The following is a 21,159-nucleotide window of genomic DNA, read 5'->3' as shown; positions in this document are numbered from 1 at the left end:
ATTGAACAGCTCAAATAATTTCAATCAAAATACAATCACATCGTCAACAAATGGCTGTACACTGTACATAACAAAATGGTGTATGAATGTCAGGAACATTTACCTCAGCAAAACGATCAACTTCATTCTGCCCTTGGTCCCCTTTGCCGGACATGAGCATGAGTTTGTTCTGAAGTTCCCTGAGGTCCTCAAGAGAGTAGTAGCGCATCTGCCGACCATCTTCATGCTCCTCTGGAATCTGTAGCTTTAGGGCAGTGTCTAGACTCAACTGTATAAAAAAACAAAACAGGACTTGCATGACATTTACTTTCCACAAGAAAATGAACTCTAAATTACACAGAAAAGGGACAGCATTATTTATTTACCTTTTTTGTCCTTTGCCCATTAATCAGGTAGATACCCTTCTGGTTAATAGCTGATGCCAACGAGAGAGAGGATAACTCTACTGACCCGTGACTGTCTTTCACAGTCTTTAACCACTCAAGATGGCGTGCACTGTCACACTGAAATAGATAAAACAATATTAGAAAATTCGGCGGAACCAGCAAAGAACATTTTTTAACAATTAAAATAACATTTGACTCCCTTTTATGTCATAATTTTAAAAAAACAGTACAAGTTAATATCTGTGTGTGAACCAAAACATCTGAAGACTTTTGTATTACATAATCCAAAGGAATGCTGCCATGAGCATTTCAACACACTTATATTTATAAAGTGACTCATACCAGTTTTTTAGGTAAGTTTTTGTCATTCTCAAAAGCTTTCCAGAGCTTCTTCAGCACTTCTTTAAAGGCGTGAAAGTTAGAGTCTGGTTTGAGCTCATAAAGCAGAGAGGAGTAGCCAAGGATGGCATCATGGAAACAAGCAACCCGGTCTACATCCATGTCATTCTCCCCCGCAGAGATGGAGGCCAGGTCAACAAACACCTTCAACTCATTGATATCTAAAAAGGATGAAAAAATAATAATTATCCAAAAAAAACTACTGTTGTTAACAAATAATTTAATAAGATAAATAGATATACGAACCTTCAAGAGCATCTTTCACCCATTTCACAAAGTGTCCTCTGATGTGCAGTTCCTTTAAACAGACTAAGCGGGGCTCTGTAATGTCTACCAGAACCATTTTTGCCTGCATCAACTCATTATCAATGCGACTCAGTGGCTCTCTTTGAAAGTCTGCGTGAAGCTGTAAAGGCAAAAAAAAAGGTTATGGTTTGTTTCTAGCAAATGAGTCAGTGTACAATTATTTTCACATTTATTCATTTTCAAAAATGATCACTTACAATATTTGTCAGTGTTTCCAAGACTCTAAAATCTCCTTGAAGGCCAAGTGTCTCTTTGACCTTCATGATAATCTGAGCTGAGGCCACGGCTAGATGGAGTTCATGATATTGTACAATCTGCTCAACCCTGCTGTCAATCCATCGTGTGTCACCAGCTTTGTCAACTCTGGACATGATTCTCAGTTCCTGAGATAGATCATTGTGCTTTCCTTTGTAGGCACCAAAAAGCTGGTTGACTTCTTCAAGAGTTATGCTGCTGTTCTTCAGGCGGGTATGGATGATTTTGTATTCATCGATACAATACTTGAAAATATCATCATATATAACATCAAGCGTTGCTGTTTTGTCTTCCATTTCATCTTCATCGGGGTCATCTCCCTCTCTGTCGTCAGCTGCAAAGTTCCTGGCATATTTCTCCCAAAGCATTTTGAAAAGATAACTCTCCTGAAAGGTGTGAAGCTCTTCTCCCATTTCTCTGATTTCATCATCCAGTTCAAAGTAGCTGACAATGCCGGTCATTTCTGTCTCTGGTTCGTCAAAATGGTAAACTTTCATGAAATCGTTAAGGGGCATGATCTCAATGTTGATCTGTGCTTTTTCTTTCAAGTCGTCAACATCAACTATAATGAAAATTAAAGAGGGAAAATATTATATTGCGAAAATAAATTAGCTCAAACGCGCACTGTGGCGTTTATCATACCTGGCACGTGTTCCTCAAGTTTGTGGCTCATATCTAGGATGACATCCACAAGCTGCTTCTCATGGTACACAGCTTCCACTTCTGTTCGTCTGTGGTCCAAAAGCTTCTTCATTTTGGCAGTGTAGCTGTATTGTCCACCCTCAGAAAGGCAGTCTGTCCATACATAATACGGGCCAAATACATGAATGTTATCCTTAATAAAGGCATTTCCTGCCAATGAACATGAATCCTTAGAGACACTAATATTACCGATCTTCTGCAGTTCTAAGAAGGCGTCTCGCCTCTGTAGGATGATCCTCAGCAGACTGATTTTGATGTGTCCTTGAACCAGTTGTTGGTTCATGGCCGTAAATGCTGAAATGGCCTGGACAATTTTTTCTTTGGCATCGTCTGACAGCTTTTCAAACAGCTTCTCTTCCTTTCCTGATGACATAGAATTTACAATTTAGTTGTTTGTTTTGTTTTTTCCTGGATGTGTGTGAGAAATACTCCATCACAAATGTTTTAATATGTGCAGACATGCTTTGTCCTGTAAATCTGGTGGAACTTACAAATGTTTCATAGCTTTAAAACCAACAAACATGCAGATGTTGTTATAAGATGGACAATATTACCGTGTAGATGGAAAATATCTTTGGCTGCAGTCCAGGAGAGGAGGTGTCGAAGAACAACTTCTTCATCATCCTGGTAATGTCCTTGACTGTCTCTTGGCCAGGATTTTTCAATAATGGTTGAGATGAGCTTCCAAAATTTCCCAGTAATAGTAAAAAATTTAAACACCTTGCCTTCAGACTTGGTCTGCAAATATAAAATAAAGGAAAATATTACACTTAATTTAGTTAACAACAGCAGCTAGAACATTAGAGTATGCAATAGCAATGTAATAATTGTATAGTTACTAAAAAAATAAGAAAACTGCAAGACTAATTCGTTTGAATGTTTGAAAAGTTAAAGACTTTACCTGGCATAAAGATGTAACAGCCTCAAGAGCACATTTCTCCACAATGGAAGCAACATGTGGATTAGAGGCACCAAGTTCCTCAATGTTTTCACAGTAGAATTTGATTTGATCATCAGCGGATTCCTAAAAGCGTAGAAAGAAATGAGAAAAGATGACGTTAGACATCATCAGCTGGAAGTGGAAAATACAACACTGAAATGTAATTTGACTATTAAAGACCCACTCCAATGACAATTGTGTTTTTGGTGTTTTTAACAGAACATGTATAAATGGAGGGAAAACAGTAATAACTTTGACCCTTTCAACATTGGCATTTAAAAGTTCTCAGAATTGTATCACCTATTATTAAAGTTTAAAAATGTCACTAATTGGTTACATTCGCTGGTACAAAATGAAGTTTTAGTGAGCAAGATAAGCTTAGACAGGACAAAAACGATAATTCTTATCGCTTATCTTATTGTTTTTAAAGTGTAGATGAACATAAGTGTTTTATTAAAGAGTAAAAAGGGAAAAACCCTAACTGTTGGGGTCACCAGTTAAAATAAAGTTATTTTATAGCATAGAGGGACTCCCGGTTTCGGTCGAGGACTCCCGGTTTTGGCCTATGATGTTTCTGCTTTTCTTGCTGCTTACCTGTTTGTATTTGCCCTCAAAATCAACAGAAAATGTCTGTCTCCACTGTGCTGTCGATTCTTCATTTTTGAAGCTGATGGAAATCACGTTATTCCACAACTGTGAACAAATATTGAGTGATTAAAAACTATAGCTTACTCTCAAATACTTTAGGTAGCAGGATTTGCATGTGGTTCATATCTAAAGGCAAACAACTCACTTCAAATTCCGCCTTTTTCTCTTGAAATAAGTATGACCAAACCCTTCTGTGAAAACTCTGTTTGAAAGACTGGCTCATCCAGGTTCTCATTGAGTTCATGGCCTGAGTGATCGAGCCTTTTGCAAAATCTTGGACTGCTGGATCATTTTCTTGAGCCTAGGGATCATAAATTCTTTTAAAATTTACAAACATCTTACAAGTATTCAGAAAAACACAGAGTTTGTCATTAATGAACACCTTTTATACTTTGTATTTACCTCCAGCTTGTTACACTGCAAAAAATCCGACACTGATGCCACTAGATTCATGCATGCCAGAGGAACATCAGGAAAGTCCTGGAGAGACGATCCCAGTTTGACCCCTTTGCAGGTCTTCTCCAACAGTTTCACTGCCGTCCCCAGACACTGTTTTCTGTAAGTCTCTGTGAAGTAACTATGACAACAAAACAAAACAAAAAATTAATGATATACACTTATGATGAGATGTATTCAATTATATAATTCTCATTAAAAACAGTGTTTCCTGCTGTGGCAACAGATGAAAGACATATGAGAAGTCCAACTATGGTAATCTGCAACGTAGCATGCAATGCAAAAAGCCTTGTCTGCAAACCAGAAACCTCAGTAAGTCTAAAGACCCATTTGATATAAAAACACCATGGCTTTAAATTAAACACAAACTATATTTTTTATGATAACCAACAGTAAGAACAACTATGGATAAAGTATAAATCTTGAAATTAATTAAGCAGTTTATATGGAAATACGTTTTTTGAATATTTACTTGTATTTTTCCTCAATGAGATTTTGTTGAATATGACTGAGGATTTCTGTCGCCGTCTGGGAAAAAACAAAACAGAAACAGCATTAGTATTCACAAAAGTCATTTACAATAATAAAATTGCAATCATCTTCATATAAGTGTATTTAAGCTGAACCAGTGTTGCCAGATTGGGCGATTTTCTGCCCAATTGGAGGGTTTTGATTCTTTAAATTGCTTTGGGAGGTGGACATATTTAAGATGGGTTTGGGGTCGGTCAGGCTTCTTACACCTGTAAGCATCGATTCTACTGAGAGCAACTACTAGTAAAATAAATATGTGTCCACTAGTATGCTATAAATGCAATTCATATTTTAATCTGCTTGATTTTTAAAAATTGCTGTATTTGCATGTTTTCTTTTCAAATAAGGAGCAGGCTGCCAGGTGTGGCAGCACCGAAAACTGCCTCATGGCAGATTGCACAATGCCATGTAAACTTGATTGATGGTGTGCCTTTAGTTTACTCAGTGAATGCCAATAATGTAATGCTTTACATTTACAATGTGGAAATTTTATTACATGACTTAACTTTTCATATAACGGGTAATGTATTTCACTTTTGTCGTTTATTTAGTGTCTGGATCTGACATGAAGCTCCACTAAAAAGACATGAGGTGAGGCAGGCAGGAAAACAACTGAACTTTTGAGATATTATAGAATAGATTTTTGGTTTTATGAATGCATTACATTTTGGGAGGATTTTTACTGCTGGTGTTGCACAAAATTTGGAAAATTAATTATTAATTATAAATTAATTATTTTGTTCTTGATGTGCAGTGCTTAGCACTCTCACCTCACAGCCAGAATGCCCTGGTTCAATTCCCCGTGTGGAGTTTGCTTGTTCTGCCTGTGCATGCGCGGGTTTTCTCTGGGCACTTCGGTTTCCTCCCAGAGTCCAAAAATATGCTTTATTATTCTAGAGTCCTTCCGTGTGCATGTGTGTGGTGATTGTGTACCCTGCGACAAACTGGTGACCTGTTCAGGGTGTACCCAGCCTTTGCCCAACAGTAACTGGAACTGGCTCTGGCAACCGCGTGACCCCAAAAGGGATATGGTAAGTTTAGAAAACTCACTTCAAAACTGCTGACAGTGATTTCCTCAGGAACTTTCTGTGTGACAACTAGAAGAACCTCCAGAAGCTCTGGGTTCAGATCCTTCATGAACTCCATCAGCTTATCGAATGACATCAAATACAAGCAGGATCGAATTAAAAGGGAATCCACCTCCATCAAGTGACTGTGATCTTTCATCATTCTGATGACCTCTCTGAGAACAGGGCAAGCACAAACAGTTCAAAATTATTCTGGGAATATTATACAGTGGAATATGAAAAGTAAGAAAGACTCAAACCTGGTTTTTTCGCTGGTCAGTGTTATGTTGTGTATATCTAGTCCTTGGAGTCCAGCCCAAGACAAATCATACTTTGTATTTCTAGAGGTTTGTACCTCGAAGGGTTTGATGCTGTCTTTGACAAGGTGCAAAAGTGGTAACACCAAAATCCACCGAAGCATTCCTGCTTTCTTTACTTCCTTGATTAGATCTACCAACATTTGTGGTAAACTGAAACAAGAAAAAGAAATAAAATAACATTGAAGAGAAATCAAAGTGCTTTATTATTTAGATATCATTAATTTTATTTAAAAGAAATAAAAGCCGAACATTGTACCAACCTGTGTAGAACAGGGACGATGGTCTGAGAGAGGTCTGTCCAGTACTCATGAAAGGCATCCTTCTCTTTCTTGGGTAGGCAAAGTGCAGTACAGAGGCGATGGCGCTCGGCGTCATTAAGTCTGATGCCATACTGTCTACATACATGAAGCACGATCACAGCAGCTTTCAGGGGGTCCCGAATATAACAGTTTTCCACAGGTTTATCCCTCAGCTGGGGCATCACCTTTCCCAACATGAACTCCTTCAGCAACCTCCTTACCTGAAAATCACAAATTAGAAAAAAAAGATTACTGAATAAGTTTTAAACTGAAACCAAAATCAAACATTTTCTTAGTTTCTAATTGATTTTAAATATGATTAGAAGTTCCATAATTGTGCTGATTAACAAAAGCCTTCCAGAACTTACATCATCTTCCCCAAATCCCAAGGAGCTCCATTTATTTCCTGTCTCCTCAAAAACAAAGGGGTTCCCATAAACCTGGAAGAACTGGCTCAGTTGAATCTGGAAACTTCTCAGATTTGTTTCACTCCAGCTACTACCGGTAAGCAGATCAAATATGGTCTCCAACATAATATCCCCCGCGATCATTCTGCCTTGAATGAGATCTTTTTTCTGTTCAGAAAAAACTTTTTCCTTCAGGCGTTGGAGAAACCCTTTGGATGGCTCAACACAAATGATGTCATCATACTGATGCCAGTCCCCTTTGAAAATAAAAAGAATTCAGCAAACGTCAAGATCCCTGCAACTCAAATGCTTAATTCACAATAAAACTACTATAAATAGATTTGTATAAAATGGTGATATTTACCATCAGCAGTGAGGAGTCGAGGTTTCACAAACAAACATCTGTTGGTGTGAAACCGTGAAGAATCCAGTTTGTATATAAACTCATACTCATATTCCTGCTTTTTGTGCTTATACACCACATATTTGTAGGGTATGGACTCAGAGACAACGTCAGACTTTTTGGCTTGAACACTGCCAGTCACCAAGAACCCATGTTCTTTAAAATCCCTGCAAAAATGTACAATTTAAAAAAAAATCACAAGAGTTATATTTAAGGATTATTTGATAGGACCAAAATAGTTTAACAACCAAGTAAAATAAAGATTTGTCACTTGTTTGTTTGTTTTTTTAATATATAAATGGAGGATGCTATAAAGTAACAGTTATAAAGACAAAAACCGACATGTAAAAAAAAATAAAACTTTTTGTAAAAATAATTATTTTATTCTTTCCCAAAAGAGAAAAATACTTATAAAAGACTTTTATTTGGGATATTTTATATAGTCATTATTCTATGTGTTCTATACATTACCGGTTAAATTACCTGGTCACAAAGAGTTCAGCAATATTGTCCTTCCATGACCCAAGGACCGACCCTGCTCTTATAAAAATTTGATCTTTTTCTGGATCAAATTTAAAATCTTTTGACAGAATGGCGTGGAAGTAGATGGTGACTCTTTCATTCACAGCAAGATTCTTCTTGTTGGTCAGTCTAAGCAAAGAAGAAAAGTGTTAAACTCAATAAAAAGCTGAGGTAAGAAAACATTCCTTAAAAAGAGAAGAACTTACGTTTTTGGGGGTGGAGCTTTCCCCTTGGTGGGGTTTTCCGTGCTCCCCCCTTTCCCTTCTTTGTTATCATCTGAGGACATCTGAAGGGGTCCAGACTCCTCAACGTCCATTTTCTCTGGGTCCACACTGCTGCCTACGTTGGCAGCCTGCAATAAAAAAAATAATAATAAAAATATATTTATTCTGCAAATTTATTTTGTATACAGGCTTGCTTTAGACTTATTCCAGAAGTTACCTCGGATGTTGATTCATCATGCGTCAGCGGATCTTTTCCTTTTTGTTTGTTTTGACTTTTGTTTGTCTTGTTTTGATCGTTCTGATTGGTCTCCTTCTGTTTTTGATCCTCTTGATGTTTCTTCTTCTGTTCCTGATCGGTCTGGTTTTTTTCCTTGTTTTCCTCATCCTTGAGATGCTTTCCTTTCTGCTGTGGATCATTTCGATTTTTGCCCTTCTCTTTGGGATTCCCGGATTGTTTTCCCTTAGAATTGGCAGATTGAACCCCTGCAGACTGCGTTGTCGTGATTGTTTCTTGCTTATTTTTGGATTTTTTCCCAGCACTTTGTTGGTCTTTATCTGTGGCAGCCTCTGCTGCCTTATCTGCATCACTTTTAGGAGTTTTTTTGTTGTTTAAGATGGAGTGTTGCTCTGGAGTGTCAGCAGATTTGAGTGTCTGATTATCATCCGCTTTCCCCTCACTGATCTCTCCCTCTTTAGGTTCATCTGTGCCTTCCTGACATTTCATTTTTGCAGATTCTTCAGCTTCACCAGGAGACTTCTGAGTGAGTTTTGTGTCTTCAGAGGGGGAACCTGTGTTGCTAGCAACTAATGAGCTAGGTAGGTCCTCCTGTAGCGAGTGGGTCTGGAGTGAATCCACTGTTTCCTCTTTTGCCTCATCATAGCTGTCAGAAGAGTCTCCTCCATCCTCCGTCCTCTTCTCTTGGTTGTCTTCTAGAGACGTAAGTGAGTCCTGCTGAGTTTGGTCTTGGTCTGATGACACGCTACCATCTTTCTTTTTCTTGCTTTTCTTCCTCTTTTTTTTCTGTGGAAACAATATATACATATACATATATATTAACAATTCATTCACATTTGAGTCATGAACCACCCAAACTAAAAAGGGTTCAACTGGTTCTTGGTTTGCTGTGAATAAAATCTGGTGTTCGAACACACCCATGGTTTTACATGCAGTATGCAAAGTGGAGTGCTCAATGGCAAACGGCACAAAACTTCAAGCAAACAAAGATGATAAATACTCTAAAAGAGTGGCCCCCAACCCCCCCCCCCCGGTCCTTGGACAGTATCAGTTGTTGGGACAGTTGGTACCGAGCTGCAGTCAAACACAACATTACCTACGTTTCTTCTGTTTTATTCGTAATAATCTGATAATTAGAGTCATTTTGGCAAACCACTGGAATTTTCCCGCCAGATCTAACTCATTCTTGACGCTTGTCAAATCACTCAGCCACACGTCCTAAAGCCATCCATGTTTTCTTAAAGCTACTTTATAAAACCCAAATTAGCCAAAGTTGGAAGAAAAAAAAACGTATTTGGAAAGTTTCTTTATCCAGAAAAGAGTCAGTGAGGAAAAAAAGAAAGCTGCATTTAACTATTTTATTCAAAATGTTTTTTTTTATAATAATAATGTATAATATTTAGCAACTATGTCTAATGTTACAAGGATGCTCCTAATAAAGTTGCTTAAACAGTGAATTCATGTTTATAGTTATATTTCGAAAATACACGTTTTTATCTTTTGAATTTTTTTTTCTTTAAAAGCCAAATGACGCAAAAAAAAATGTCTCATTGTTTGTCTTCCACTTTGACAAGTTAAGTAAAACTAGAGGCCAAAAAAAAAAGACCGGTCTGTAAAATATTGTCTGACATTAAACTGGTCCATGGCTCAAAAAAGGTGCTGCTCTAAAACAACACCAGTGCTCACAAAAACCTCTGGGATTCAAAACTTACCTTTTTCTTTGAGATGGGCATTTCATCATTGTGTCGTTTGGGACTCCTCTTGGCCTCCTTGTTTTCAGACAGCTGGTCATTTTTCTGAGAATCTGTTATCGGAGTTTCACTTTCCAAATGAGCGACTTGTGGATGAGGTGGATTTTCTGTGACTGCGTTAAAGAAATGTCATGAAGAAAAAGATTTCCCTTAATATTGTCTATTCTTCAGGGCACACACAGTTATAAATATTTCTTTACAATACAGTTATAAATATTACTTCAGTACTTGCTAATATAGCATTTATGAGTTTGTTTACTCACTCTGTGCAGTAGCAGGTTGGGTAGAAAGCCTGAAGCCACAGTTGCTGCAGAACTTGGCTTGCTTCTCCACAATAATGTGACCGCAATCCGAGCACTTCATCTTCAAGCCTTGGCGATCTGTACAAAAGGCACTCATTATTATTAAACTTTCATTACTTTCGCTTTTATTTTACCAGCAGAGGTCTCAGTATTCCCAAGTCTGCAAAGCTGAGCAATAGCATGATCTGGACTTTGAACAGACTTGCCCAACAAAAAGGCCAGCAAACAGTTTAATTCCCGACGGAACCAGAAATAATATTTGGCAATAGTGTCTCCTGCGTCTTCTGTCAAGTACTTTTTTAGTCCTGCAGGGCAAAGTGAGTCTTCTAGCAGAAAAATGCATGAAAATAGATCATGCCTGAATATGAAAAATAAAAATAAAATCACTTTAAAAACGATTTTAAAGGAAGACATTTAAATATAAACCAATCTGTTTCATCAAATTTCTATTGTATTTTAATATTACAATGTAATGTAAATTAAAGGATAGAAAATTATTGAATAAACTGTAGAAAATGTTTTTTTTTTTTTTTTACATATTTCCATATGGCATGTGAGCTATGTTTAATATAGTTGAAAATGTAGCTTTATTTGTGCTATATTGAGAAATGCCGTTAATTTTATGGCTATTTTTCATGTTCTAAGAATCAAAAGTGAAACTTTCTTAACCATGAAATCCCGTCATGGTTTGCCAACTACTTTCATTTGGGCCACGCCCAGGAAAAACATTTTTCAATTGGCATTTTCAATGAATTGTAACATTGTTATTTATGTAATTAATGCATTCTTTCATCCAACAAGACAACAAGGAAATATCCTAAAATGCACAATGCATTTTTTAACACAAAAAAATGAAAAGAGGGTAGTAAATTACTGTATTATCATTATCAATTGCAATGATCGATGAAAGTGATTTTTCTTTACAGAGTGATACATCTTTCCCTTCCGAAGATAATTTATGGTGAAACCAACCACATATTTACTTTATAAAAAGCCCTATAAAGTCACTTCCTGCTGTTCTCAGCGAAATCAATTAGCATACAAAGATATTTCCATACTAAGTATTTTACATTTTAACATACAATATTTTCTCCTTCAGTAAAAGAGGCTAAATTAGCGTCCTAGCTAAACCCAAGGAGCAGTAATGCTAACTAGCTTGAAATAAATAAAACACAGAAACGCGCAGCTACGTGTAGCTTTCTCCTATGTTCTGGAACAAGATCATGTGCAGCACAGGTGCCCCACGGCCACATGACACTCACTGCAGACACACCACCGTGGAACTTACTCGGCCGTGTCCGGTGATAGCGCGGTCTGACAGGTCTCCCAGCATGCAGGATTTGTGCTCTTTGTTGTCGTAACACAACTCTCTGATGTGTTTTTTCTCTTCAGGGTTCTCCGAAGAAAAGCATATCTTTTTGGCTTGAACCAAAATTGTCACCACGCCTTGTCCTGTAAAAGTCTAGGTTATCTCCATTGCTGGTGTTGTGACGAACTGAACCTCCCTGCGTTTAAGAGCTCACTATATTCATTTCCGCGTAATAGTTTCGTTTCGTCGAAAACAGACTTCCCCGTTTTGAAGTTCCACATCAGTCATTTTTACAATTTTTCAAGAAACACACGACGAAACTGAAGATGAATGTAATGTCATGTAACAAAGATGGAAACTAATATTTCAAATTATTGTTTTTAGAATGAATGTATTATCTTTCAGAAGAAAGGATCATTTTTAAAATATGTCATAATATTATGGCTCCATAACCAAAGAGAAATTTTGTTTGTTCCTGTTTTAGAGAGAAAAATACAACAAAAAAACATCAATTAAAACCATAAATCAACACAAATGTTGCCTAAAATTTCAGTTTCAATTAAATAAAAAAGAGGAAAACTAAGCTTGAAGAGTAGAAACGTTCTTTAGATTTAAACCAAAGGTTTGAATGTGTCACCGGGAACAAAATAAATCAAACGTAGCTGTCTGTTGTGTTGTGTTGTGTTGTGTTGTGTTGTGTTGTGTTGTGTTGTGTTCTACTGAAACCAAATGAGAACATTTACCTAGTGATTTTGCATGAACTGCCTGAGTATTCAGATTACTAATTCATAACTGAGTTGATGCATAATTGACTTTTATTTCTACCAATTTCTTATATAAACAGCTCCGAATATAATTCTGATGTTGTTTTTTATTATAACTTTAAACCATTAAACCAGAAATAAGCAGCAGAGGTGTAATTTTCTTACTTGTACTTTGTTCCAGTGGAATTTTCCCATAATGCACATCAACTCATTGTACAGCACATTTCCTGACAATGCTCCATGGATAAAAACTCCTTCATTTAATCATTTAAAACATAGAAAAATGAGCATCTTAAATTGAAGGTGAAGAAAACAGCGGCTTCTGCGATGGATTCAATTCAGTAAAATATGAAAAACAAAATGGTACGATTGTTGCTGTAACATTTCAAGCTATATCTTGGTAGAATGAAGCTGTTAAATTTAAAGTGAGAGAACTGGATAAAAGAAAACGTACTTATTGTCAATAAATGTACCATGACTTCCTCCATGTAAGGACATTCTCTACAGTCCTCTCATGATGACAGACAGGAGTTTAGAAAAGGTCAAAATGCTATGCTCTCAAACTGCCGGCAGAGGGCAGACTCAGCCAGGATTTCAGGATGTGTCATTTCCACACAAGGCAGCAGAGGTAATCTGAAAAAGTAACTTATATTATCTTGCTGAAACACCAATCTAAGGTGTTTCAGCAAGATAAGTCAGCTTTGACTTTTCAAGTTTCATGTCGTCTGGATTTGCCATGGAAACCTAAATTGCACTGAAAGTGAGGAGTTGGTCCATATTTAGGCTGTTAGTTTTTACAGAAATTAATTTTCAAAGACAAAGAAAATGAAAACAAGATCCTTTATAATGCTGTAAAATCAAAAAGCTGAGACCCATAAAGAACTAAAGATATGAGGGACATTTACAGCTCAAAAAATCAAACATTCACATAGAAAAAAAGAAGGGACAGGGGAAATCCAGAGTGAGTCTCTCAGTGACACACATGCAGTAAACAACGCGTCTCAGAGCTATTTCACCCAATAGTTCCCATGAGAAAAAAATACAAAAATCAGGGCAACCTAGAGAAGTTGCCTTTTTTTCATTGCTGAGGTTTTTGTTTTTCAACCGACTCAAAAAAGAAAAAAATGCAAAAGATTAAAACACAAAAGTTAAAAGGTTGTGCAAAAATGAATTTGGTGTACCATTATATGTATTATACTATAGACTACACCCCACTTTAAAAGTTAAGCAATTACCAACATTAGGTTGTTTTGTTAAAATGCACATGAAAATACAATTTCAAAATACAGATGCATTGCATTAAAACAAAAATGTCATATGAGTTGATTTCCTTCAGTGCAAAAAGTATTTGTGACAAACACAATGCTCTTTTTAAAAGTCCTTAATTTCAGAAACACAAGGATGTAGTTTCCTTTGCATGAATTCGTGCAGCAATGCAGCACGTCTCTGTGGAGACTCTGCTAGGTTTGAAAATGCTATAAACTCTTTTTTTTGCTGGATCTAATGTCATGTACATCTTATGTGCATTGCTCATAAACTCTTTGTGGGGCTCATGTTAGTTTCTAAACCAGGAAATTGCCATTTTTCTTAAAAAATAAATTAGCATTTTTCATCAGCTGCTGTTTATTGAGTGTTGGATTTGTCAATAATAAAAGAAACATAATATGATTTGTGGCTATGATGGGCATCTCTGTTAATATTATTGACTTGATAGCTAGTTAGCTAGTTAAAACCTTTATTTATTTAGTTAGGTCGATTAAAAACATTTTCTCGTTTACAACGACGACCTGAGTTTGCAGCCACAATCCAACACAATGACAAAGTTGCAAACAAATAAACAGGACATATTCCCCCGTCCATATTTAAAATAAAAAGTCTACAGAAGGCACTAAGTTAATGTTTCTAATTAAAAGATAGAGGGAGACCAATTAAAACAAGTAAAAACATCTGCATTCATCACAAACCACATCCATTAAAGATGTCTTAAAGGCAGCTAAGGAGACCAGGGCATGTAACTAAGGTTTTCTGCAACTCATTCCTGTCATAGGGGGCAGAAAAAAAGAGGAGTGGCCCAGCGTGGTACGAACCCTGGGTCCAACCACAGTGAGAGCAACTGTTAACTTAATGCAACTGTTCTTCAAATGTATATTTTACAGTTTTACTGGAAATCAAACTTTTATGTGTTATGAGACAAAGAAGAAGAAACTTCTTTTTTTGCGCTGAACCAAAAGTGGGAACAAATAACAATGATTTATTTCCATAAATCTATAGAAACTACCAACATATCTACATTTTTACACATTTAAGAACGAAAGTCCTTTTGTTTACTCAAAAATAGATTTTTTGGATGCAACACCATCACTCAAAATGAGGTTGTTTGATGTCTCAAAGGCTCAACATAGGAAAGCTTTAGCGGCTGGGGTCTGAAAAGAAAAAACAAAATGTGTTTGCACTGCAGCTGCCTTAAGCAAACAGTTATTAATGAAATGTTTGCTGGATGAACTTTACCTGCACACTACGCTGTAAATCACTGAGTCGCTTTCGTCATAGTCGTTCGTCTGCTGCACCCTGCAGGTGATGAAAGGAGGGGCGGGTTCCTCTGATGAAGCATAAATTACTCAGAAAAAAACAAATTTTGTTGTAAAAGTATCTTACATGTCAGATCTCCTGTTGACTTGAACCGGCGTATAAACAAAATTTGACTCAGTTGGAATCTCTTCTTGTGACCGGCTCGCAGGCAAGTTGACATAGACACTATCCTTAAAAGGAAGGGATCAGGACTGTGTTTTTACAAGATTCTGTTCAGAATAACAACATAAGAGACAAGGGCGACAAGGAAAAAAGTGTATCTGATGCTGATGACAACAGAGAGTGCACTCTGGGGTTTTTTTTTTGTGTTTTTTTTTTTTTTTTGTAAATTGCTTTATACATACAGGAATCTTCTCCTGCACACATTTACTGCTTACATGTGAAAGCAGTCAGAGCTCTCTGCAGGCGGTAACGATAAGCTCACCTGCGTCTCTTCCTCACAGTCAGTTTCCGTCGACGTGGTCCTGTTTTTGCTAAATCTGCAAAAGATACCGATTTTTTTCTTTTTTTAATCTCACATTTCTTACATGTGAGACCTCACTGTGCAGGAATGTCGCCTATACCTGTTCTTGGCTGCAACTGCGATCACAACAAGGAACACGAGAATCACAGCACAAGTCAATATGACGATGAGTTTAGTGCTAAATAATCCCGGGTGGACTAAGAAAAGAACACAAAACTTTAGTTAGAATGAAGTGCAACTCTTAGCACACAGTAGTTTATGCAAGGATTAATAAAACCTTTTATTTAGGAAAGGCAATTCCATAAATGTGGATTAACACGGAGTTAAACACAGTGTAGCCCATCATCTTTATTTATTTCTAAAGTTTTACCGTCAACTGAGTTTCCTTTTGTGTAACTCTTGGGTCATGGTGATCCAGCATTCCAATGAGGCACTTTCAAATGTTACGACCCAAGGCTTGTGTCAGTGAAGTATAATTTAACCGAGTACAAAACCCCCTCAGGTATCACAGAGTGTGGGCAGCATAACCCACTTCATGGCCAATGGTCAATTTTTCATATTTATTGGAAGAAAAAGAAAGAAGGCAATAACCAATTATCTCTGACATTCTTTTTTTTAGATTTGCTTCTACTGCATCATAATGTTTGATCAAAGTCAGCCCAACATGAATGGCTTTCAGCTCAAAATTAACCCTTAGTTATGTTTAAATATGTATAAAGACGTCAAAGATAAACTGTGTAAATCTATTTATAAGCCTTAAAGCAACTGTTGTGAATGTATCTGAATAGTTGCAAACTACACTTTTTAATTCAAACCGATGTGATTGTTTACCTTTAATTTTGATGGTGACAGCAGAGGAGTTGCAGCTGCCATGCTTGTTGGTGGCTCGGCAAAAGTACTGGTCATCGTCCATTTGAGAAGATTTCTCAAAATAATATATGTGGTGTTCCCCGAGAACCGTTACGTTTGTCCCGTGCTTTTTAAACCAAGTATAATTCATCACCAGAGGGTTAGCATGGCTGCTGCAGATCAGCGTGACATTGGTCCCAGCATCTACGTCTTCTGACGGAAAAACCTTCACGGTGGTGTTCTTAGGTCCAACTGCAAGAAATGAGGAGACGTCAGCAAATTATTCCATTAAACTGGAAAGATTATTTAATAAAACCCTTTGTGATGTAGTTTCTCCAAACATTGTTCCTGTTTTTACTCACATTCAACATTAATCGTTGTGACTCCTGAAGTTGCACCGTTATACGTACAGCAGTAATCTCCAGAGTGTTTGAAGGACATGTCTGTTAGATTTAGCACAGGTCCTTTCTTTATAACTTTTCCATCCTTTAACCACATAAACTGTGATGGTTCTCCACCATCACAGCTACTGGTGCAGGTAAGACTCGCCGAATCGCCTCCTTTGATGACCTCATTCCCTTTTGCCTTATTAAAAGCAATATTCAAATCTAAAAATAAAAACACAGGCATTTTTGATTGTAAAATGAAAAGAAAATTATCTGGCATTGCAGTTTAGAATTCACAACAAAATAAACTCACCGCCAATCTTGAGCATTATGCCATCCTCACCAGTAAATTTGTCAGAGTTTGTGATGAATCTAAAGGCATATTTTCCTGCGTCGCCCAGCTCCACCTTGTCTATTGTCAATGAACAGTTATGCTTTTTGTCGCCACTGTATGTAAAGCGTGACGAGGTCTTGTTTGATTCACTGTCATAAACGAAAGGGCCGTGAAAAAAATTTTCTTTGTGACCCCATTTTACACTTTCTACGATCTCTGAATCAGAATAATTGTATGAACACTGGAGGATCACAGACGATCCTTTTGGAGCACAAGTCTCTTTCTGTGGATATTCCACCACCCAGGAGCTGCTAAAAGCACCTAGAACACATGGCAACATGTTCACATTACTTCAATAAGGCCCTTGAAAATTCACACAGATAAACAGAATGTTGTACTTACCACCCAGGAAAAGAAATATGAGTGTCCTCTTCATGTCTTTATTCAATCTTTCTGCCGTCTTTGTTGCCAATGTCGTGTAATCTATTATCATCAAAGGCTCAGATCACCAGCAAAGCAAGTATATGAAACCAGGCCCTGCAGAGAAGACACTTCTGTCTTCTCTGCAAGCTGGTAGAGACGTACTGTGGTATCATGGTGGTGACTAATGACATGACCCACTTTCTGCTGAGCTTCACTTCATGTGCAGATCTCCTGATGTTTCCTTACTTTTGAAGTCACAGGTATAGCTAACTCATTTATTGCTGCTGCAGCAATCATTGACTGCACGAAGGCTTAAGTTAAAAAAAACAATAGAATAGATAAAGCTCCAAAATCTCACCATCATGTTCAAGACTAGACAAAGTTTTAACTCAGAATCAAACGTTTTCTTATATAGATGCGGGTTGATGTGCTCACATGTATAGATAGCTCTAACTATACACCTCGCCTTGAACAATTCTTGTTTGGTCAAATTGTTGTTCTTTCAGGTTACCTAAACTCTGCAGTCTCAAAGAAGTTACTTTTGAAAACTTACTGAAATATTTAGCTAGTCTCCAGAGAAGTCTTTTTTTATTTTTTAAATACTACAATTTTTATGTGATGTTCTTTCACATTTAATAAGAAGAAAAAGAATACAAATCTCTAAATGTAATGACAAAACTGTTTCTGAGATTTAAAGTTGTGTCAAAAACTGGTGAATAATAGAAAAATCAGAAAGTGAAATGTATAAATTTTACAGCACATTAAAAAGCTTCACAAGTGGGGCAACCTTTTATTTTTTTATTGCAACAAATGTGACAGTTTAAGTCATTCCAAAATGAATCTTAAAAAGATCAATAAAGCCATATGGTACTTAAACAAATGTGCATTACTCTGTGGGTTGTTGCTGCATGCACACAATCATCAGTCTCCATGTAATGTATTTTTCTCTTAAAAACCAACAAACCACAAACTGCCAGACTGAGCTTAGCTGCTTTCTTACCCATCACCACCAATACCAGAGCCCCCCAGCACTCCAGCTCCTTCCTATGCCCCTCTAACAACTGTGCCAACCCCTCAGCATTCACTGCAAGTAAACAAATGTCTCAGCTCTAGCTGTTCTGCTTCAACACTACTCTTCTCATATATTTTATTCCAAACTCCTATTTTCATAAAATGCTAAAAGAAACATATCAACTTCCTGCAACTCTCAGTCTATTGATTATAACCAAAAAAGTAGATATATGTTTTTTGTTTTTTAACATAAAAACTGAAAAAGAATGTAAATCTTGTTTTTCTAAAAGCACATTTTAATCCATGCTGCAGTTAACAGGAAACCAGTTAGAAACATCACAGTCCAATAATTATGCATCTGTCTGCTCAAAGTCTCTGCAGTCTGAACCACAAAGCCCCAACACAAAGAGCACTCACAGCAGCCCACTCCCACACTCAATCCCCTTCTCTTTTTGTCCTCATCTATTTGCAGATTGGTTTCTAACATTGAAAAGGGCAATTTGTAAAATGATAACTATTGACACATTAAACAAAATAATCATTTACTGTGTGCCAAGACTCCATATGATTTGAGTGTTTACTGAACACACATACATGGATCAGACTGAGCAGATTGATTGAGCGTCGTTTGTGTCTGCAAAGGCTTTTCTTGCTGATTCACATTTATTTCAGATCTCACCTTCTCATGAGTTTACATAATTGCCAACAGGGTTGAGTTTACAATATTCTAGCAGCAGAAAATAGCTGTATGTATCTTTGGAACAAGGTTTTAAGGAGCCCGTTGATCCAAACATCCTACCATCACAATTTCTAAAAAAAAAAACTAAAAAAAAAACCTCCAGTTGAGGAGTTTCTGGAAAAATTCCACACAGAAGTGGGCAGAGGAGTGATAAATCCAGGCTGTGGAAGCTCTTTTACCCCCCAGCTAAGGACTTGCAAAGGAAAATGGATTAATACACAGATTGATCAATAGAAAGAATCAACATGTCACTTCTGTAACAAATCATAACTGTGATCATCCTCAGGTACCAGACCCAACTTTATAAAAAAAAAAAAGATTGAAGTATTGCTTATGAATTCAGTTTTTATTCCCTTTAAGATGAAAACATAAAGCAAAGAGACATTTTTACTGTTTATCATCAGTTTTTGGTCAAATTTAGATTAAAATTTGCACAAATAGTGTCAGATTTGATATTATAAAATGCATTTTTTTGTGAAAGTAGCCATCATTAAAGTCAATTTCTTACTGCAGAAAGTAGTGTTTGTGTTTTTGCAGGACAGAAAAAGTCTTTTTTTGCCCTTGACAGCTGCCGCACAACAACACAAACAAAGCCTTTAAAGAAGCCTTCCAGAGGCCACAATTTCTATAGGGTGTGAATGAGACTCACTTTGACGTCCCCCCCGTCCTCTGTTAAACAGATGAGGGTTGGGGTTGGGAGGGGGAGTGCAGGGCTCTATAAAAGCTCGCTTGGACAGCTGGATGAGAGCACACAGCCGTTTCCACTGAGCCTCTAAAGCGCACACCGGACACGGAGATGCAGCCCAAACTTCACCTCTCCTTCGCAGTTATTGCTGTGCTGGCAGTTTGCAGTCCGTCAGAGGCATGGTACAAGCAGGTGGCCGGTCCCAGCTACTACTCCGTGGGCAGGGCGTCCGGTTTGCTGTCCGGGATCCGGAGGTCACCGCACGTCAGGAGGGAGGAAAGCCCGTCAGACAGCGGCGAGACGGAGATCAACAGCGTGTTGTCTGATCTGATTTCTCACAACTCCATCCTCAAAACCATGGTATGTATTATTTTTTTTCAATAACTCAACTCCGAACATTTAGCTGGAGACAACCTTTTTTCCCATTAGGTGAGAACAAACAGATTGTGAAACTACTTGCTGGGTTTCAAAAGCAAAGGAGCTGTCACTTCAGCACCATGTGTACACTCAGCATCCTGAGATTACACAATTAGAACTGGACAGCTTTAATCTCTAATTATTTGTTTATGATAGACGAGAGAATGATCCATTTAGTATTGACATCATTTTTAATCAAGTTATTGTAAAAATACTGCAAGAACATCCTATAAAATAATGTCTTTGTAGAGTAGAAATACCGTAAAAAACATTAATCTGTATAAAATTTGACCATTTTCAGTTTTTAAGCACTCCATAAAGACCATGAAATTATAGTTTTATTAGGTTCATTAACTTTTAATCACAGTTGTAGTAAAACTGCACATTAGAACAAAATGACTCACTTTTACATTTTCATTTATACACTTAGTGGATTTTAATGTGATATTTGAGTGTCTTTTCACTATGAAGCCCATACAGTTTATGAAGTCAACAATGCTTTTACTTGTGAAATGCCTTTTTTTTGTCTTCATTCTCTACAAATAGCCCATTTGCCTCAAGGACATTACACCAAACCTGCAGAGCTGCGAATTGTCCCAAGAAATCAAGGGATCATTTAAATGCAAAGCAGATGTCTTCCTCTCCCTGGATTCTTTGGACTGTGCAGGAGACTGAGACACCAGCAACGTTGATGGATGATGGAGGCGAATTCAAGTTATATATAACAACATGAAACAAAGTGTTAGAATTAAGGAGAGCAATGTTCTGGATGGAAGTTGTAACTTTTTCCATGTACCATTTTACCTGGTGTATTGATTTTATGGGCAAAAGCTTTTAAAACACCTAAACTGCAAAAGCTGTGGATGAATGTACATATGTGAGCTGTAATTTCATTAATAAAAAAAAGCTTGTTGAAAATGCAAAATCTGAAAGCATGTATTGTGTGGTTCTTAACACTACAGGTTAAAGATGGGGACATTTGTTCTTAAAACTTTACTTTGGCGTGATCAAGAAAAACAAAAACAGTAAAAACAATT

At 37.1% G+C, this 21,159-nt stretch overlaps 3 protein-coding genes across 5 annotated transcripts in view; 1 reads left to right on the top strand and 2 right to left on the bottom strand.

Annotated features, from left to right (window-relative positions):
- rnf213 (ring finger protein 213) overlaps positions 1-11,716 on the bottom strand; it is a 30,129-nt gene extending 18,413 nt beyond the window's left edge. For 2 of the 3 annotated variants that reach the window (XM_011478164.3, XM_011478165.3), the window contains exons 1-24: positions 11,442-11,716; positions 10,115-10,231; positions 9,813-9,964; positions 8,083-8,886; positions 7,848-7,993; positions 7,603-7,770; positions 7,081-7,286; positions 6,678-6,973; positions 6,271-6,530; positions 5,951-6,160; positions 5,674-5,866; positions 4,565-4,620; positions 4,039-4,213; positions 3,782-3,937; positions 3,583-3,681; positions 2,950-3,072; positions 2,603-2,786; positions 2,238-2,411; positions 1,989-2,141; positions 1,289-1,908; positions 1,032-1,191; positions 729-946; positions 366-503; positions 104-268 (exon numbers count right to left, since the gene is read on the bottom strand). In XM_011478164.3, the coding sequence (XP_011476466.1) occupies positions 104-268; positions 366-503; positions 729-946; positions 1,032-1,191; positions 1,289-1,908; positions 1,989-2,141; positions 2,238-2,411; positions 2,603-2,786; positions 2,950-3,072; positions 3,583-3,681; positions 3,782-3,937; positions 4,039-4,213; positions 4,565-4,620; positions 5,674-5,866; positions 5,951-6,160; positions 6,271-6,530; positions 6,678-6,973; positions 7,081-7,286; positions 7,603-7,770; positions 7,848-7,993; positions 8,083-8,886; positions 9,813-9,964; positions 10,115-10,214 (4,956 nt within the window). In that variant the 5' untranslated portion in view covers positions 10,215-10,231; positions 11,442-11,716. The remainder of the gene's footprint in view (positions 1-103; positions 269-365; positions 504-728; positions 947-1,031; positions 1,192-1,288; positions 1,909-1,988; positions 2,142-2,237; positions 2,412-2,602; positions 2,787-2,949; positions 3,073-3,582; positions 3,682-3,781; positions 3,938-4,038; positions 4,214-4,564; positions 4,621-5,673; positions 5,867-5,950; positions 6,161-6,270; positions 6,531-6,677; positions 6,974-7,080; positions 7,287-7,602; positions 7,771-7,847; positions 7,994-8,082; positions 8,887-9,812; positions 9,965-10,114; positions 10,232-11,441) is intronic. The other variant, XM_020705294.2, reaches the window with a different exon arrangement.
- Positions 11,717-13,857: 2,141 nt separating this feature from the next.
- On the bottom strand, positions 13,858-17,692 carry LOC105353581 (B-cell receptor CD22-like). The gene is made up of 8 exons (XM_023957542.1): positions 16,827-17,692; positions 16,490-16,735; positions 16,110-16,379; positions 15,379-15,475; positions 15,240-15,294; positions 14,882-14,985; positions 14,735-14,794; positions 13,858-14,649 (listed from the first exon to the last, which is right to left on the bottom strand). The coding sequence occupies exons 1-8, from the start codon at positions 17,185-17,187 to the stop codon at positions 14,589-14,591; spliced, it is 1,254 nt and encodes a 417-aa protein (XP_023813310.1). The 5' UTR covers positions 17,188-17,692; the 3' UTR covers positions 13,858-14,588.
- Positions 17,693-19,766: 2,074 nt separating this feature from the next.
- On the top strand, positions 19,767-21,051 carry npb (neuropeptide B). Its single transcript, NM_001308979.1, has 2 exons — positions 19,767-20,065; positions 20,669-21,051. The coding sequence occupies exons 1-2, from the start codon at positions 19,817-19,819 to the stop codon at positions 20,795-20,797; spliced, it is 378 nt and encodes a 125-aa protein (NP_001295908.1). The 5' UTR covers positions 19,767-19,816; the 3' UTR covers positions 20,798-21,051.
- The last annotated feature ends 108 nt before the right edge of the window (positions 21,052-21,159 follow it).

Source organism: Oryzias latipes, chromosome 8 (assembly GCF_002234675.1).
Source record: "Oryzias latipes chromosome 8, ASM223467v1".
NCBI lineage: Eukaryota > Metazoa > Chordata > Actinopteri > Beloniformes > Adrianichthyidae > Oryzias > Oryzias latipes.
Note: the sequence above shows the minus strand (reverse complement) of the source record. Positions and strands in the feature narration are given on the sequence as shown.

Excerpts from the sequence above, each read along its gene's own strand:
- LOC105353581 (XM_023957542.1), bottom strand. The coding sequence starts at position 17,187 with ATGTTGCCATGTGTTCTAGGTGCTTTTAGCAGCTCCTGGGTGGTGGAA. Across the intron at positions 14,986-15,239 it reads ACTGTGAGGAAGAGACGCAG|GATAGTGTCTATGTCAACTT; the intron begins GTGAGCTTATCG and ends CTTCCTTTTAAG. Across the intron at positions 14,795-14,881 it reads GTCAACAGGAGATCTGACAT|GGTGCAGCAGACGAACGACT; the intron begins GTAAGATACTTT and ends CATCACCTGCAG.
- npb (NM_001308979.1), top strand. The coding sequence starts at position 19,817 with ATGCAGCCCAAACTTCACCTCTCCTTCGCAGTTATTGCTGTGCTGGCA. Across the intron at positions 20,066-20,668 it reads ACTCCATCCTCAAAACCATG|CCCATTTGCCTCAAGGACAT; the intron begins GTATGTATTATT and ends CTCTACAAATAG.